General features: G+C 36.8%; 1 protein-coding gene across 1 annotated transcript in view; it reads right to left on the bottom strand.

The window, feature by feature from the left end:
• Nucleotides 1-16241, bottom strand: part of LOC134532351 (MAM and LDL-receptor class A domain-containing protein 1-like) — a 41405-nt gene extending 25164 nt beyond the window's left edge. Inside the window, exons 1-2 of the mRNA XM_063368779.1 lie at nt 15896-16241; nt 212-403 (exon numbers count right to left, since the gene is read on the bottom strand). Coding sequence (XP_063224849.1) covers nt 212-403; nt 15896-15971 — 268 coding nt within the window. The 5' untranslated portion in view covers nt 15972-16241. The remainder of the gene's footprint in view (nt 1-211; nt 404-15895) is intronic.
• Between the last annotated feature and the right edge of the window lie 2210 nt (nt 16242-18451).

Raw genomic sequence — 18451 nt, 5'->3', positions numbered from 1 at the left:
AAATTAGGTGCTATTTTAGCAGTTTTCGGTACTTAAATTTAAATATTGTAATGATAAAAATTTTATTAATTTATAATATGAAATTTTGTTTGAGTGATGAATAAGAAATGGTGCTAACGGGGGGGGGGGGGAGGGTTAAATCCCTAAACACCCCCCCCCCCCTTCGGCTGCGCCCCTGACCGTGAGAGACGGGGCCCGGGCGCGCACTCACTGACGCAGACGGGCACCGGAGGCTGCCAGCGGCCGTCGACGCAGCCGGAGCTGGCCGCGCCCAGCAGCTGGGAGCCCGGGTCGCAGGCCCACTGCGCCCTGCCGCTCGCGGCCCACTGCAGCGTCGGCCCGCCCTTCACGGCCCCGTAGCCGCACCCGCCGCTGTCGCCGCTGTCGCCGCGTTCCCCGCGCGCTGCGGGGCACAGCCACACACAAGTCACACGTGCTCGCTTCCGTAGTGGGAGGCATTTCAAAAAAAAAACAACAACGAATGATAAACAAAATCGGGGGATACACTTTGGTGTTGCAGCTACACATCTGTCATCTCCATCCAAAATTTAATTACACCACTGGATAGCTAAAGGATCAAAGAATTCGTTATGTTAAGAGGAATGGAAAGGTAAAATATCTTGGGAATGCTGGAATCGAATATCAAGGATAAAATCTGAACTACTTGTCATATTTCTTTGCAGTTTGTTTTGCCAACTAGATAATTTAATTACAGAGGGTTGTGTGTACAGCAGTGACCACAATAATGCATAGTTTTTTAGAAAAAAATTAAATTACTTTATGCAGAAATAAGGGGTATTAGCCACAAAATTATAAATTATACCAAAATATAATTTTTGAATGGTGAAATACAATATTATCTAGAACTCTATAATACAGAATTTTACGTAATTGCTCAACAAGCATGTCCTTGCTTACCTAAATGTTGCATGGCAGGTTTTTTATTGGTTAAAATTCCTTTAAAATTCAGCGATCAAGTGTTTTTTTCACTTTGATTATAATAGAGTTCTAGATAATATTATATTACACAATATAAAAATTACATTTTGGTATAATTTTTAATTTTGTGGCTAATACCCCTTATTTCTGCATAAAGTTATTTAATTTTTTTCTAAAAAACTATGCATTATTGTGGCCACTGCTGTACACACAACCCTCTGTAATTAAATTATCTAGTTGGCAAAACAAACCGCAAAGAAATATGATGAGTAGTTCAGATTTTATCCTTGATCTTCGATTCCAGGATTCCCAAAATATTGTACCTTTCCATTCCTCTTAAAGCACCCGCCTACCCGGGCACACACACGGTGTGCAGAGCTTCAGGAAAAACAATGCGATTACAAAACCACTAAAGATATCCGAGTGGGGTCTGCTTACGAAAAGCATTTAAGAGTTCGCTGAGGGCCGAAAAGTACTTTTAATTTCGGAATAAGTTTTTAAACTGTATTTTTAAAAGCGTTAAAATGGTTAAAACGCGTGTTTTCAGAGTAATTTTTAGGCATAAAACAATCAGTACAGATTCTTGAAAGCACTTAAGCGGCTTGCATAACACCTTTATCTTCATTTCTCCGCCATATAATGTTACGGTCACCGCTCAAATTTAACAGTTATCCTGTGACGACGAGAAGACTGCGCGTCAGTTCAGAGCCTCGCGCTTAGAGGCTATACCGCGTTGGAAGCACCAGCGAGCATCGCGCTTATCATCCCGCCTCACTAACACACATACACCCCTGACGAGGCGGGCCCCTTAAGTGAGGACTGTGACGCATCGCGCGCGGTGGAGGGGGAAGTGCCGTCCATTTTGAGGTCATTTTGCTGAGTTTCGAGATTTCCATTTAGTATTTACCTTTGACTCGGAGAAGCTACGACGTTCGTTTGAATTTCAATCGTCAGCTCTCGTCAAAATTTATCGACTGCATATATAAAAAAATTAGTGTAAAATAGTTACAGTGAATATATATGGTGTTAAAATTAAAAAAACAACATATAATCAAAAATATATGTAGGTCTATACGCGACTTCTTTGTGTTCAAACATGATTATAACATACATAAAATAGCGTATTTTATATTTTGTATAGAAAATATTATTTTTTAGGTACACATCTTCACGTACAACACACGGCCGTGTCCATGACACAGCCACGCCCCCCCCCCATCCCTTTTCCGGTTCATTTATGAGTTTCACGGCCAAATATTGTAGATGTTTTTTTTTTTTTTAATTTCTATCAGCTGTTCTAGCCCATTTTGATTATCGACCGTGGTTAAAACCATATTTCACAGATTTTTTTTACATAAAAGAGTTGAGCATGGACACTTTAAAATTGTAGTTGTCTGTTGTTTAAGAAGCATAATTTCCAAAATATTTAACTTTAAAGTTAATAATTTAGGGCTTTTGGGTACCATTTTTTTGATCAACTATTCTTTTTTTCCTATTAATTTGTATTTGATGTGATATGTACCATCTGCACTACAAGATAACTTATTACGAAATCGTTTAATCAATTGCCGAATGTATGTTGTAGACCTAAGTGTCGCTTGATTTAGGCATTAACATTTTGGTGAAAACCACCAATAAATCTCTCGATGGAAAAATTTTCAGATTTTTATACTTGATAGTTTGAAACTTAATCTGTAAAATAAAATATGTTTCTATTTTTTTTTTAGTAATTTGCAACACCCAAAAGAAATCCTCTTTTGCAACACTGAATTTGTTATGGTTCAGTTGCCTACAACACTCGTATCTTAGGCTGTACAGTAGTTGAACCTGTGTTGCACGCACCCGTCGGCACCCCCTGCCGTTAGGCACCCCCTGCCCATCGGACACTCCCAGGCTGGTGTCTGACCTTGACGACTAGTCACACAAAAAAAAACTTGTAAAGTTTCAAGGGACAGAGTGAGCATCGTTAGGAAGAAGTAATAGTCCCGGAAACGAAGACCTGTGAAAAATTTGTCCAGAGCTGAATTTTTGCACTGTGGTAGAGTAAACAACGCTGAACAACATACTGGAAGTTTGTCGTTTTATACTTTGCGCGTATCACCGAAAACGAACAGTTATAAGTCCTCGATAACAGCGACTTACAGCAGTCCATTAAAATGCTTCACATTTATGCAGTTTTTAACGTAGATTCTCCATGAATATACTAAAATAATCTAGAAACGCTAGTTTATACATTAATGTTGAAAAAAAATAATCCGAGTGTTATTGTTAAGGATAAAATATTTAAATCGATTAAGTTATGAAATAAGTATTTTTATCTCTGGCATCCAGATAAAAATACAATTTACACAAAAATGAAGAGCTCAATGCGAAAAGTTCCTGCACAAATATTTTTGCGTATTCTTTTAGCTTTAAGACAGTAAATTTATAAAGAGTCTAGCGGGATAAGTTGGCTCACTAGAGTGACCCGAGCGTCGCAGGGTGTGTCGAACTGCGGCGGTTCTAAGCTCTCACGGCCGGCGCGACATTGTGACACTCATTATTGCACTGGGTCTTATCTAGGGATGATTAGAAATATATCTAATTCATATGATAGGGTATATTTATATTACATCTATCAAGAAATGTTTTCTGTTGATAATCTTATATGAACGATTAGTAAATAATAGTTCCTCCTGAAGCAGGGTGCAGGGTGAGGATTGATGTTTGTCACCGCCATCTTGGATTATGACGTCACGTAATTCATCTTGGATATTTTGACCTTAACCTTTGACCTTGACCTTCAAAATTTCCCAAAAATTGCCAAACATTACTCAAAATTCGCCAAAGATTAGCAGAAATTAGCCAAAATTTTCATTTTTAGGAGAGGAAATTCTACCAAAAAAATCTTTAAAAAAATTATAAAAACAAAAATTTCCTTATTTCGAGGGAAAATTTACCGTTTTGAGAGAAAATGTCTCATTTCAGTCCTCAAAAATTTTTAACAGCTTGAAAAGTCTCCAAAGCGGCTTAAAATCAGCATCTACAAGCATCCATAAGCCGCTGAGGTCACGAACTTGGCAATTAGGATACCATGGTCGCCATATTGAATTGTTATAAAACAGTTGCAATTTTCGCTAAGGTTGGTGGAAAATCGGGAACATTTTTTAAATTAAAAAAATTAAAGAAACATTCCACCATCTTGGATGATGACATCACGGCTGCCATTTTTAAAATCCGAAATTATTATCAGAAAAATGGGAAAAAATGTAAAAAAATTAAAAAAAAATGAATTAAAATTTAAAAAGAAATTAAAAAAGCACTTACATCGTGTAGACCTTGGTTCTAACTCGGTAAGGGCAAAAATAAAAATAGCGACAGATCTTTCCTCCACAGAAGCCACCTGCAGACTGTCCTCCCACCACTAATGCCAAGGTATATATATCACCAGCTAGTATAACATCATTTCCACCATCTTGTTTTCATCTGCTGGAGGCCGCCATCTTGGATCCAACATATTGTTTTCTTCTACTAGAGGACGCTGCTGCCATGTTAGTTTAATTTTTACTCGCTAGAGTGCAGTAATAATTTGTTTCCAGGGCGCCCACCATATTGGCCGCTATTTTGAAAATCTGTGATTATTATGCTAAAATTCGGGAAAAATTAAAAAATTAATAAAAAAACAGCCATTAATTGGTTGATTTTATCGAATACAGTGCTTGGTTAGATCCTTGCTCGTTCCAAAAAAAATGTTTATTCTAGGTAAAAATTATTAATTTCAATAAATATGGTGGAAAGTCCTAAAAGAGGCTTAAATTCCTCATATACCAGCCTTCAGTAAGCCGATGATGACGCATTGGCCACCATCTTGAAAATTCGTAACAATTAAACAAAAAATTTGGGAAAAGTTCCAAAAGCCATAAAAAAATAATTATTAAATGACTCGATCTGTTCCGATCCTTGGCTTGGTTACCAAACAGTATAAGAGTAACTAAAACTTAAAATAAATTTTTAATTATTTTTCTTATTACCTTTTGTGGAGTTTATTGATCATTCTCTCTACAAAAAAAAATACTTTTGACAAGATACATGTCCGACGAAATAAATATGTTGTCGGTGTGCCTACCATGGAAGTCAAACATTTCGATACTTGGAATACCTTCCAACAAGGTCTTGTACAATGTTATGCATATAGGCCAAATGTCTTCAGACCACGAGGTCAGGTCATGTACAAAGCCAGGCTATAGACCAGATGTCTACCAAACCACGAGACAAATCGACCTGACTACATACATAATGATCCAAAATCAACAGAAGGATACGATCGGTCGAAAGATGTGGTAGGACACAATGCCTCCAAATGTATTTGGCTCCAACAGTCTTTAGCTCCAACTATCTGTATCTCCAAAGGTCACTGGCTCTAACATCTTTGGCTCCAAAAAGTCATTGTTACAACACTCTATAGCTCTAACAGTATTTGGCTCCAACAGCTCCAAATGATCCAAGTGCTCCAACTGTCTATGGCTTCAGCAGTCATTGACTCCAAAAGTCAATGCTTCAATTGCTTCAACAGTTCCAAAGATCCCAGTGCTCCAATTACCCAAGACCTCCAATGCTCCAATCGCTCAAAGAGCTCCAGTGCTCCAATTGCTCCCAGTGCTCTAAAGCTCCAAATGCCCCAAGGACTCCAACAGCTCCAACTGCTCCAATTTCTTAAGTGCTTCAACAGATCCAAAGCTACAAATGATCCAATGGTCCAATTGCTCGAAGAGCTCCAATGTTCCAATTGCTCAAAGTGCCCCAATGCTCCAATTTCTCCAATCGACCAACAGCTCCAACTGCTTCAATGGCTCCAAGTGCTCCAATTGCTTTAAGTGCTCCAACTGCACCATCTACATGTGTCTCCAACTGATTTCTATTGCATTTTTTGATCGAACATGACTTTATTGTTGGTATGACTGTATTATTACTCGCTATTTTGTCAGTAACTGGTGATGATTTTTACATCTTTAAGTTAGAAGTTGTATTACGAGAACTCGGCATTAGTTAGAAATCAGATTTTGAGAAAGAAAACAATTACTTTTGAAATCCAAATCGTGTCAGTCAAAGATGTGTCATCATAGATTTCAATCATGTCAACTCAGATGTTTCATCGCTGTCTTCGATCTTGTCAGCTTCAGGTCGTTTTCCGTTGTTCGCAATTTCTTGGGGGCAACTAGAATTTGGTGTAAATATATTTTCATTTCCCATGAAGGTGCTTCTTTATTCGTTCGTTATAAATTTTAAATTAGCGACATCTGGGATATTATTTATAGCATTAGAATATTTACATTCTTCGTAATCATTATAATCGTCTAATATTTTTCCTTCGTTCCACTTCCTCGGTGTTGTAAACCCGTCGTGGTTTTCTTTATTCAGCTTAGTTGTACAGGTCTTACAATGTTAATTCAAGAAATAACTTCAACTAAAGAATTTCTGACACTGACTGCAAATAAATGGGTTTTGTAAAAGACCCAAAATACACTCGCTTCTCTCATAACATTTAGTTTTTTTTCTCAAGGTAAACTCCTTGCCTCAGTATCTACAGCGGTTTCATTTTGATACAGCTACAGGCGTCCAACCAGGATACATGTTAGCTTCTGCGACTAATGTCAGATGAAAAATGAGACTTTTCAATTGGAACAATTACTTACATAATTTATTTTTTAATTATTTTTCATCAGCGAGAGTTATTTTTTAATACAAGAAACTTGTCGCTAGTAGTTCTGTTTTCAACAACAGATGGCCCCAAGTGTTACGTATTGATAAATATTATTCTTTTTTGGGTGGGATGCTGGTGCTCTCTCTCGATCGCAAGAGGAGGGCTTCACTATACAACAAAAAGAAGGAAGTTCGTCTTGCATGATAGTGTTTCTCAGTTGTTTTAAGACACAGTAATCGTCTTGTAATAATTTTTTTTTTGATTCCACAAAACAAAACAAATATATTTTAAATGCTGATTTTGTAACAGGAATTACTAAATAAACGAAACTCTTAATAAAATTGCTTGTATCATTACGAAAAAAATTTTACACGCAGTGATTTTTTTTCGGTAATAATCAGAAACACTCGGAGAATATCAGCAGAAGTTCCGCCAGGAATATTCAGGAGCACACGTAGAAAACTAACGCACGTTTTCCTAAATGAAGATTAGTGAACCTAAAAAAGCAAAAATAAAAAATACAATATAAAATAAAATGAAAATATAAATATATAAACGAAATAAAAGATAAAAAATTAGAATTTTAATAATTAAAACTACAAAAAAAGTTTCGGCCAGCTTGTAAACTTCTCCTTTGTTTCGCAAGGATAAGAGTTATCCTGGACTCCCAATCATCAGTTTCATCCGTCCGTCACCCGTCCGTCCGTCGATTTCGGTCCGTTATTTCTCTCGGCAATTATTACCGACTCAACCATCCGCCATCCGTCCATCCGTCACTATTCTAAAATATCAGTGCTACAACTTTCCGCCACATACTTTCTCAATTGTATAGGTAAACTTTTGGTGAAAATAATTTACTTAAGATAATTAACTTTTGTTTTTATGAATGTGATAATAAGTTGACAGGCGGGAACCGTGCTTTGACAAGATGATTAAACGGGTGCCGTCTTAAAAATAACATTAGTCATGCCAGCAATAAATAAAATTATGCTTCTTTTATTACTGCGTGAAAGGAAACAGAGAAGCTATTTCTATCCAGGCTTTTTCCCTCAGTTGCTTATCCCGATAGTCTTTGCTATATATATATTATACAAATGCTCCCTTTCCCGGACGTAATTTATCAGCATTTCTTCCGAAAAGCTCATTCTCATAAGCAATCTTTACTATTATTACGGCAATAATAATCGGTCAATAGACACAGCCTTCTATATATTGCAAATTAAAAAAATCGAACACTGTTTTCGAAAAGTCGTTTTGAAGACGATCGACTTAACAAGGCGGTGGACCATCCGTTGGTCCGTCAATAGCTAAAGCTTGGCAAGGTTTTGACGGACGGACGGATGGAATTTTTCGGGCCATCTGATTGGCTGCAAGTCACGTGATTGACGGACGGACGGGTGACGGACGGATGAAACGGATGATTGGGAGTCCATCTTTAGTTCTAGCACAAGCCAGAATTTTTTGTAATTTTATATTTTGTAATTTTTTATTTTATTTTATATAGCTGTATACACTACTTTGAGTCTGTGCGTTCTTTTAATTTGAAAATCTTGTGCCTCCTGAAATATTTTAAAAACTTAAGAATTGTTACGTGTACTGAAGCATGTATTTTAGAATGTTTACCAAATGTTTATAAATTGGTATAAACGCAATTTAAGAAAGTGTTTTTTTTTGTATTATTTTTGGGTTGCAGTAATATAAAGAGATGTTACAATGCTTAAAAAATACTGGAGGAGACCTGATTAGTTTGATAAATATATGTATGGGGCCATTTTCTTGAATTAACTGTTCCAAGCAAGCTTGTGTTTCTCTATCATTCTTTTGTTTAAATCATCGTTGCAGTTAATTAGTTTTCTGCGCTGGAAATAAATATGCAGTATGTTAAAGTTATGCTTGGACTACATTATATATATATATATATATATATCTTTTTCGTCGCTCTTTCTTGCGGTCAAGCTTTTATTGCAAAGTGTTTTTTTCTAATGCTTCTCCAAAATAGTTGTACAAAAATTTTCAGATAAATAAATCTTTTCTATTAAGTAGCACACACAAGGCAGTTTAGATTGCACACTAACATCCTTAGTATGTGTTAAATGTAAATTTCTTTATATTTTTTTCATCTTTGCTGTAATATAATATCCAGGGTGACAATTTTATTGTGTTAATTTACTCTGTATTTTTTTCTTTAGGTACATGCTCTATAATTTCATAATGAAGGAGATTTTGTGAAAATTTGCCGTGAGTTCGTAACCGTGATAAAGTATACTTACTTGTGGGACTGCCGAAATCAAAGTATCTCATTTTTGCCTTATCTCTTTTTTTGTGACAACGATCCTTTTCGGTATAAAGTAGTACTATTTCACCTATTTAATTAATTGCTGTTTAGGATAATAAAAAAATATATGTATTTTTAGTGATGTTCATTTGAATTTCGTTCAATGGTGATTTTATGGCCGATATATACGGTGGCTGTCCTGCGTGGTGCTGTGATTCACATGAAATATGCTGAAGAATCGTCAATACTAACCTACGGACTCCTTATCCAGTAAATTATCGCTTTCCCTCTCAGTTCCTGGAAATTTTGCAGGTAGTCCTAGGGCTAGGATGTGGTAGTGGGAGAAAGGTGGAAGCATTAGGGACAGTACAGAAGAACCTAGAACATTGTAGCCTCATATATAACAGACTTGCTGGCAGTTATAGGTCTTAAGCTGTTCGGAAGAAAGTTAGATCAAAATATTACCGGTTAATGGTTTATACATAAAGTATGAAATTACCATATATTGATATGAGTTGGAATAATGGCTGAACGACATAAAAAAAATTTAAGTATGTTTTGCTAAATATAGATATGCACACCATTTTTGTTCTTAAAATATATATATATATTCCTGGAGTAATTCGTCTTTAAACAACATGAAGGTCTCTTGATTCTTAATTTGCATCGATTTTTCAAAAATTTTTAAGCATTTTAACCTTAAATACAAGTACAGCTGATGCATTTGTAAACAAACAGCCACCATATTGGTGCGTGTAGCACAGTATTTTCCCCCTCCCCTTTAGGCTTCATCTGGGTCCTTTTCTAATCTCTGGGCAGAGCCGGTTGCCACGCGCACAGTTCACTCGCCGGCGCGTGCTCCCGATGTTCTTCAGGCCCGCTCTGCAGCCCCACGCAGACGGAGACGGACCTCGGCAATACCTTTGAATATATATACTGTATAGAAGTCGCGAGTGGATAGGATTTACTCTACGTTTTTCAGGAGCGTATGATGAGCAGCTTGGGAACTTCACCGCTGCAGTGCGCTGCCGTAACGACCTGTATCGTCTTAGGTTGTTATTTACTCGTTAGAGCGCAGCACTGTCGCCCGCTGTCATTCCCCCGCACCACCCATCCAACATTCACTGCAGCTCAATGTCGTTCAACGGGAGTTTGTGCGTCACAAAACTGTAGGGATGAGAGGTGTGGTAGAGGGTGGGTGGAGGACAAAGCATGTAGAGGGAGGGTGGGGAAGGGGTGTTTGAAGAGTTCGACACTTGTCCGCTAGGGTGCACCACAAGTAGATGCCCTAGAGATGGTGGCGATTGCGGCGGTGAATTAACCAACTACCTCAAACCGTATTAGAAATTTTAACCTGGGCTGGCGACTTCTATACAGTATATATATACAAAGGCAATACTGAGCTCTTCCGTTTACGTTGCTCCGTGCGACCAATAGAAGCCGAGTGCTTGGCTGCGGTGGTAGCCATGTTTGTTTGTGTTCTAAATACGCTGAAATTTGTTTCGATTACAATAATGTCTAGTGTTCTCTTATAACTTTATCGCTTGTTTTAATTACATATATGTACGTAAATTCTGTCCGCACTATGATCTTGACGCATAATATAGTTTATAATTAAATTAATATTTCTTAACCTTGAAATGCAATCTAATCGGTTGCCATTTGTTACTTTTCAGTGCATTGTGGAAGCAGCAGAGACGCGGTGGTGCAACGTCGTTTCCATGCCTTTGCACAACGGGCCTCAGGCTGGTCGCACACTGAATCAGACAAGACGCGACACGGCGCGACACCGCGCGATGCCACGCGACAGCTTAACACCGTATTTCCGTTACGTACGTTATTTCTTCCCATAGTCTTGAAATCAAATTGTTGTCATGATATTCATTCAAAGATGGATTATAAAATATATTGTTATTACTATGTATAATATATATTTATTAAACATACTAATCGATCTGCAGCCAGCTGCATAAAAAAAATGTGAGCGAATCTTCCAGTACTCGCCAGTGATGTGTAAACATCTAACCTCGGCAACGAGCAAATTCATGTGTTCTCATGTTGTTCATGTTGCAAATAAACTTATAATATGAAACACGGACACGAAATTTAATGTAAAATTCCTTAAATTAATGCCGAAGATGGTAAATATACTGATAAATAAAATATCATTTTTTTTTCAAATACCATAATTTCAGGTCACGAACCACAACGCACTTTCTGCACCCGCCTGAATCATAAACGTTATGCTTTCCATAGACAAGCGCAGATAGCAGCACGAAACCGACAGAGGATTTTTAACTATTAGAAACGGTTCCGATAAAAACGAAAAAGACTTGAAAAATCTCTAAACCCCTGCTTTGGCCCTGATTTTCGTACTTTAAATCTTCGCACGATAGAAGTTATTATTATATGGCATTAAAAAAATATTAACCTATAACATTTTAAAACACATAATATAACAGTACCGTAAGTATATGTTTGTATTTTTTTTTGCTTAAACGATTGAAATAAATCTGAAAGACGTCCTGTAAACAAACCTTAAACTAATTTTGCTGATTCAACTTTATAATTATTATATTCATTATTGTAATTTTATTTTTAAAAATGTTTATAGAAACAAGGTTTGAACCATTTCAAAAAAAAAATTCTTTGCGCTTCTTAATCGCACGCTCTGCCACCACGCTACCGAGACCATTATAACTTTGAAAGGAGATATGTATTATCAACAGTGTAAATCCAAATTTCTTAGGTATTTTAAAACTTAAAGATTACTTTTTACTGTGACAATTTCATATTACCAAATTTGTACCAGGGTAGTTTTGCTATCATTAATTTTCATTTGGCAAACCAACAGTTTTGGTATATCCCTTAATGTTTACGAAAGTGACTATATACGGGTTTATGTTGCTACATGTGGGTCCGCCATCTGCATACCTTCGGCAGCGTGGTTACACATTTCCGTTCATGCGTCTTCCGTTCCATTCACGAAATTACTCCTACCAAATTCCGTATACCGAGAGCTAAGGTGTTTACAATACTAAATTAATTAAAATACCTTTTTAAGTGAATATTTGCTCAAATTAAAGTAACGGTGAAAATCAGTAATTAACTGGTCAGCTATAAATACACTACAACAGAGTAAGTATGCACATTACGGCATGCCTTTTTTGGCAATTTTTTTTTATACTCGCGCATGCGCAGAACACTGCAGCCATCAGACAGTCTGCTCGCGGCGAAGTTACAGCAGACTTTCAACATTACCGCCTCGCGTCTGATCGCGTCAGTTCTGTGGCGTCGGTCGTGCCGCGTCTGACTCTGTGTGCATTGTTTTTAGGTGAATGCATGGAGGTCTAGTATTATCAGACAAAATGTCGTGTCGTGTCGTGCCTCATTCTGTGTGTGCTCGTCTCGCAACACGCCGTGCGTCGTTCACTGGTGTCAAACTACGTCGTTTTATCCGAGAAGAGTAGCAGCCATTTTGCCGACCCCTGTGGCGCAGTCAGACGCCTCGGTGCGGGGGTTCCGCTTTACGAACCCCGGATAAGGCGTGGGTATGCACTTGTAACCGTCACAATTGATCACATTCACGTCAAAACCTATGAAAGTGTCAAAATATCAATAATGGTGCTTAATGGGAAGATTGGTTGGCTCTTTGGTGTTTACAAGTTTACAAAAACCTACAATGAGCCAAACATTTTACAATTAAAAAAAAAATGGATGCGTGAACAAATGCACGCGTGTTAGAGTTATTCTAACTTGGCTTTGATCAAAAACATAACTTTAGTTGTGCACGCAAAGAATTAATAGAAATGAAATAATAACAGTACTGGAGTGATATTATAAATACTGTTAGTAAAATATAAATATAATCATTTAAAAATATAATAAATACGAGTATTCGATATTAATTTCAACGCATGAACAACATTAATTATTATTTTTTTTTATTTCTATGTAGCTTTTTGTATGAAGCCTTTTTTTTTTCGTCCTGTGAAAATTTCGTTGCATGGTGTGCGTGCATCGTAAAAATTCACTCTCATAATTTTTTTCATAACGCGCCTAAAGAAATATAACTTTTAAAAAAACTGTAGCTTCGTGGTTAGACCGCCCGCCTGCCACCAAGGCAACATAGCTTCGGTTCCCGGTGGTCAAACAAAATTAAATCTAGGCGAACGCTGCCGTCAGCCATTGGGTTTTCTCAGGGTAGTACTCCCGTCTCACCCAACAATGTAATTCTGTCACTTTTCCTCCTCGGCACCTCTCTGCATGTCGTCGAAACCTTTAGGGCCCCACCGACCCGCTCACACGCGGTGCGCAGAGCTTCAGGAGAAGAAAAAAAAAACACCATTTTAAAACTGAAAGATATCCGTGTGGTGTCTGTTTACGAAAAAATTACAAATACACTGAGGGTGGACTCAAAGTTCTGTTTCCGCATTTCATTTGTTAAGCTGTATTAGAGTTAAACTGTAAAAGTTAAACTTAAAATAACTTAAAGTTAAACAGTTAAGTTAAACTGTTAAACTTTATAAGAGTGAAAAAGACTAAAGCGCGTGTTTTTTTTAAAAATAAGTTTAGGTATGAAAAACCCGGTAGAGATTCTTGAAAGCACTCAAGGGACTTGCATTGCACCTTTATCTTCATTGTTCAAGTCATTTAAAGTCATTCTTACCACTCAGATCTCATAGCTGCCCTACGTGCACGACGAGAAGACTGCGCGTCAGTTCAGAGCATTGCGCTTAGAGGCGATACCGCGCTAGGAGCACCGGCGAGCGTCGCACTTATTATCAACCTCACGCGACGCTCGCTGGTATTTCCAGCGCGGTATAGCCTCTAACCGCAAGGCTCTGAACTGGCGCGCATTCGTCTCGTCGTCACAGGATAACTGTGAAATTTGAGCGGTGACCGTAACATTATATGGTGGAGAAATGAAGATAAAGGTGTTATGCAAGTCCCTTAAGTGGTTTCAAGAATCTGTACTGATTGTTTTACGCTAAAAAATTACTCTGAAAACACGCGTTTTAACCATTTTAACGCTTCTAAAAATACAGTTTAAAAACTTAATCCGAAATTAAAAGTACCTTTCGGCCCTCAGCGAACTCTTAAATGATATTCGTAAATAGGCCCCACTCGGATATCTTGAGTAGTTTTGAAATCGCGTTGTTTTTCCTGAAGCTCTGCACACCGCATGTGTGCCCAGGTAGGCGGGGCCCTTAAGCCCTAGTTGATTCGTTAATGTAAAGGGGTGAAAAATTGTTCTGTGTGGCCGAGATAAAACATTTGAAAATATTACTTCACGTATCAGCAAGTAATTTATTCGGCATAAACATTGCCCCTCGCATACATCGAATTCAGTTAGTCGTAAGCAAGAAAATATAGTTTTACGGCCAGGTTCACGAAGTGTGGCTTGCTCCAGTAAAACTCAACTAGTTTTTTTAATGCTTGTAAGCAACATTTCCTGTTTATAATTTTACAATTAAAATGAGCTGATGATCAGAATATTGCCAATTTTCAACTTATATCAGAAAGAAATTTGAAATTACTAAATCAATTTAGAGTATTGTTAACAAAGATGGTGCTCGCTCTTGGCTCATTTCAGTTGTTTTTATATGTTTCAGTTGGGCTGATGAAGGATAACTTTATAAGACATATAATTGGCTTTTATCATTAATTTAAAATCAATTCCAACCATAAAAAACATTACGTTTTACTCCTAAATGACATTTCCAACACCTGAAACATGCTGTTAAGAAAAACACATTTAAAAATAATATTAAATATATCATTTTAAAGGAAATTAATATTAATTTTAATTTATATCATATTAAATATATTACTATATATCATTGAATGCTTTTCAGAAGTTAATTTCTGAACATTGAAATTAATATGATCTTAAGAAATTATATATAGTAGACCTAAATATTTTAAGATGTTGGTGATCAATAATTACATATTATATAATAAAGAAGACTACATACAACCTGTCGAAGCAATAACTTTCAAAAGGGATAAAGAAAATTTTTCGTATGGTTTATGCAATTTAAAAAATTAATTTTAATACTGTTACAAACCAATAAAATAGTTAAGGCCTAATGGTTTAGCGGGATGATGTTAACATTGCAAAACACACAGTTTATTATTGTGTGGTATGCGTTGAGCCTGAAAGTTTATGTGACTAAAAGGTCGCATGATCAAGTACAAATATTATCTGTTTTTTTTTGTTTAAAATACCTAATTGTAAGAGGCAACTTAACAAGAAGTTGTAATTAGTGCTTAACGTTATTTAACATCTATGAAATTACAGAGTAAGTTCACTTAATTACTATTACAACTTAATTACCTACATATAACGATACAGTACATAACACATGTCAGCCCTAAACAAATTAATTCATCTACTTGTCTGTCATTAGCTCAACTGAACCAATACAAATTATATGCAGTCATTACACCGACTTAGAAAAAATGTTTCTACCAATGGCATTTTGGCATTTGAAAATTTCTATGTTAATCTAGGCTATTATTTTTTTCTTTCTGAAATAAATGTTGCTAAATTGAGTAATTATTGTTGCTATAAAGTATTTCATTTCCTAGAGCAAAATTCCTAAAAAAAAAAAAAAAAAATCTTGATACACACGCAGTTTAATTCAAAATTATAATTCGAGAAAACTAACACAAAATTAAACTATTAGGATGCAGACATATCAATGCGCCAGTACTAAGTTAAGGGTAGCTTCACAGTTGGTTGGCCGAATTGCCAGAATATAGGAAAAAAAACAAGAAAATCTTCCGCAAAAAAATAAAGCTGTTCTTATGGTATTTACATCAAAAATTTATCAGGCATGAATATTTTAATAAATTAATTTTTTGCGTAACGCTCGATAGTACACGTTGGTCTCGTAATACAGTAGTAGATATGCTATTATATAGAAATCGTAAAATTATCTTGTAAATTCTAAGTATTAATTTAAGTAATAGGTACATAAAGAACTAACACATACCTGTTGCACTTACTATTTCAAGAAAAAGTATTGTAACACAAAATAAATCCAGTTTATGGATATTATTTCTCTTCATTTTTTGATGTTCTGTGCCTATTTATTCTTGTTTGCAGTCAAGCATACGAAGCAGAATTCACTCGGAAGAAATTATTTCTTTTAAAGGCATTACGTCACTAGGAACCACTTCACCAACAGAGCTGGAAGGATTTCTACAAAGTTGAGTTACCGCCTACACGTAAACCACGTGTTCGAATGCAACCTCGTGAGCAGACGCTTATCAAAACATACGTCGTGGCACAACCCAACGTAAATGACAGCGAGGAGAACTCCCCTAAGCTCCGGAGTGAGAATCACAGTTATCAATGAGAACTTCCTGCAGCAGTGGCGATAACAAGCGAGCTGCTACCACGAGTAAAAAAAAATTTAACTGCCATCATTTTAGAGCTATTAGGAGCAAAATAGAATTATAGAACGAGAAGTTAAGCTTCAACAAACTAATTGGAGATTTGAAGAATCGAAACACACACACAAAAAAAAATCGTTAAACTTTAGTAGTGGAGCAATATTTGGCTGTTAAATGACGCAACAACCTTACTCTAATACGTAAAATGTAAAATTGTCTATAGTGTTAAAAATTATGTTTTTGAAAACCGTTTGTAAGATGTTACTTTGCAAAGCAAGCCCTAAATAATTTAATAGGTATTAAAAAAACATTAAAACCGTCTTCAAGTACATGAATGCACAAAATATACATAAATAATTCTTTACTGGCATCCAGAATAGTAAAAATTTATCGTAAACGCCCTTTCCATTAAATTTAAAAATAATGTTGCGATTATGTACAAGTCTATAGTCAAACCTACCTAATTCTCGAATACGTAGACAAAGTATTCGCATTATAATATTTTACAGACGTAAACACATTAGACAAAACAAGTATTATAAACAAACCAAATAATTTATAATCTTTTTGAAGTCGGCGCTGAAGTCAAATATTTTTTTTTCCTAACCTAACTAAAACTAAGTGTATTTTGGAGGGGTCCGAGTTAGGGAGGGACCTAGGTGCGTCTCAGGCCGAAGTCTATACGCCTAGTCATGCTGGGATTAGCCATGCAGGGAGAGGGTCGCATGCATCATGTGCTAGGAGGGGATTGGCCAGCCATGGCAGCGATTGGCGCCATGACTAACTCCCCTCACTCTTAAATCTAGACTATAACTAGAGATAGGTTGGGCCCAGGTAAAACCTGCATAGACACAGGGAAAACCCTGGGCACATTCATGCGGGATGCAAATTGGCATGCATTACGTGTAGGAATTTACAGGAGACAGAGGATGGTCTGGATGAAGTGTTGGACAGAGTAGAAAAGAGTCTACCATGCGGGGGTTGGGCACTTGGACTCGTGGTCCGCCTTTCTAATTGTCCAGTACTGGATTTAGTGACCAGGGACGCAAGCGCCCCAGGTGGTGAGTGGTTGCACTGACCACTCACTCCGCCGCCAGTCAGCACCATAGAGTAAGTAAAGGGAGAGGCGCCACTCCCATAGTAATGATCGTTTGCTTAAATTTGTAAACAAAACCCTTGCGATCATACCATTTCTTTGCAACTTGACAACGAAAAAATTACAGCCAGATACAACCTGAGAAAAGTTTAGCGTGTGATAGTTGGCACAGTTGGCACCTTTGTAGTCGTCATATTTTATATTTTTTCGATAAAGGCTACTGATATTGTAAAATTGCTTTATGTTAGTCCTTATAATGGGACGTTAAACTATTTCCGCAATAGAAAAAACAAGTTTTTAACTGTAGTAGAATCGAACTCTCAATCGTCAGTTTCGAGCTATGACGCCTTTACCCACAAGACCACCAATCTATCTTGAAATAGGGTCAACAAGAGTATGTAGTTATGTTTTATTTTTCTGCACTAGTAAAGTCCAAATTAATTATACAGCCAGATTGAAACTGATAATCGTTTAGTTATTAATTTTATTTCTGTTTATTATATTTATTTTCCATTCCATTTTTAATTTTTTTTTTTAATTTTCAACTTCAAAAACTACAGTAGCAGCCCTAGCAGGTAATATGGAGAACGACAGGCCAACGTGCTCTAATTTTCGTTTTCGGCAATATGCCACGCATCATCTATTTTACAGTTACATTTAAAAAATATATACTTTTACTTTCAAATCCCATTATTACCACGAGACAATACGAAGATGGCCGTATGTAATTATAATAACTGGATATGTAATAAACTAAAGAGATCAAAACTTGTAATTTTTTTTTTCCGATGTTGGTGAAACATGGTATGATCTCATTTTTAAGGATTCAGTTTGTCCTATCTACTGTCACCCCCCTGGTCAGCACGCTAAAGTCAAATTTTTTTTTTTTTTCCTAACCTAACTAAAACTTAGTGTATTTTGGAGGGGTCCGGGTTAGGGAGGGACCTAGGTGCGTCTCAGGCCGAAGCCTATACGCCTAGTCATGCTGGGATTAGCCATGCAAGGAGAGGGTCGCATGCATCATGTGCTAGGAGGGGATTGGCCAGCCATGGCAGCG

The sequence above is a fragment of the Bacillus rossius genome, chromosome 5, assembly GCF_032445375.1.
Source record: "Bacillus rossius redtenbacheri isolate Brsri chromosome 5, Brsri_v3, whole genome shotgun sequence".
Lineage (NCBI taxonomy): Eukaryota > Metazoa > Arthropoda > Insecta > Phasmatodea > Bacillidae > Bacillus > Bacillus rossius.
The sequence above is the reverse complement of the archived record's forward strand: the minus strand, read 5'-3'. Positions and strand labels throughout refer to the sequence as shown.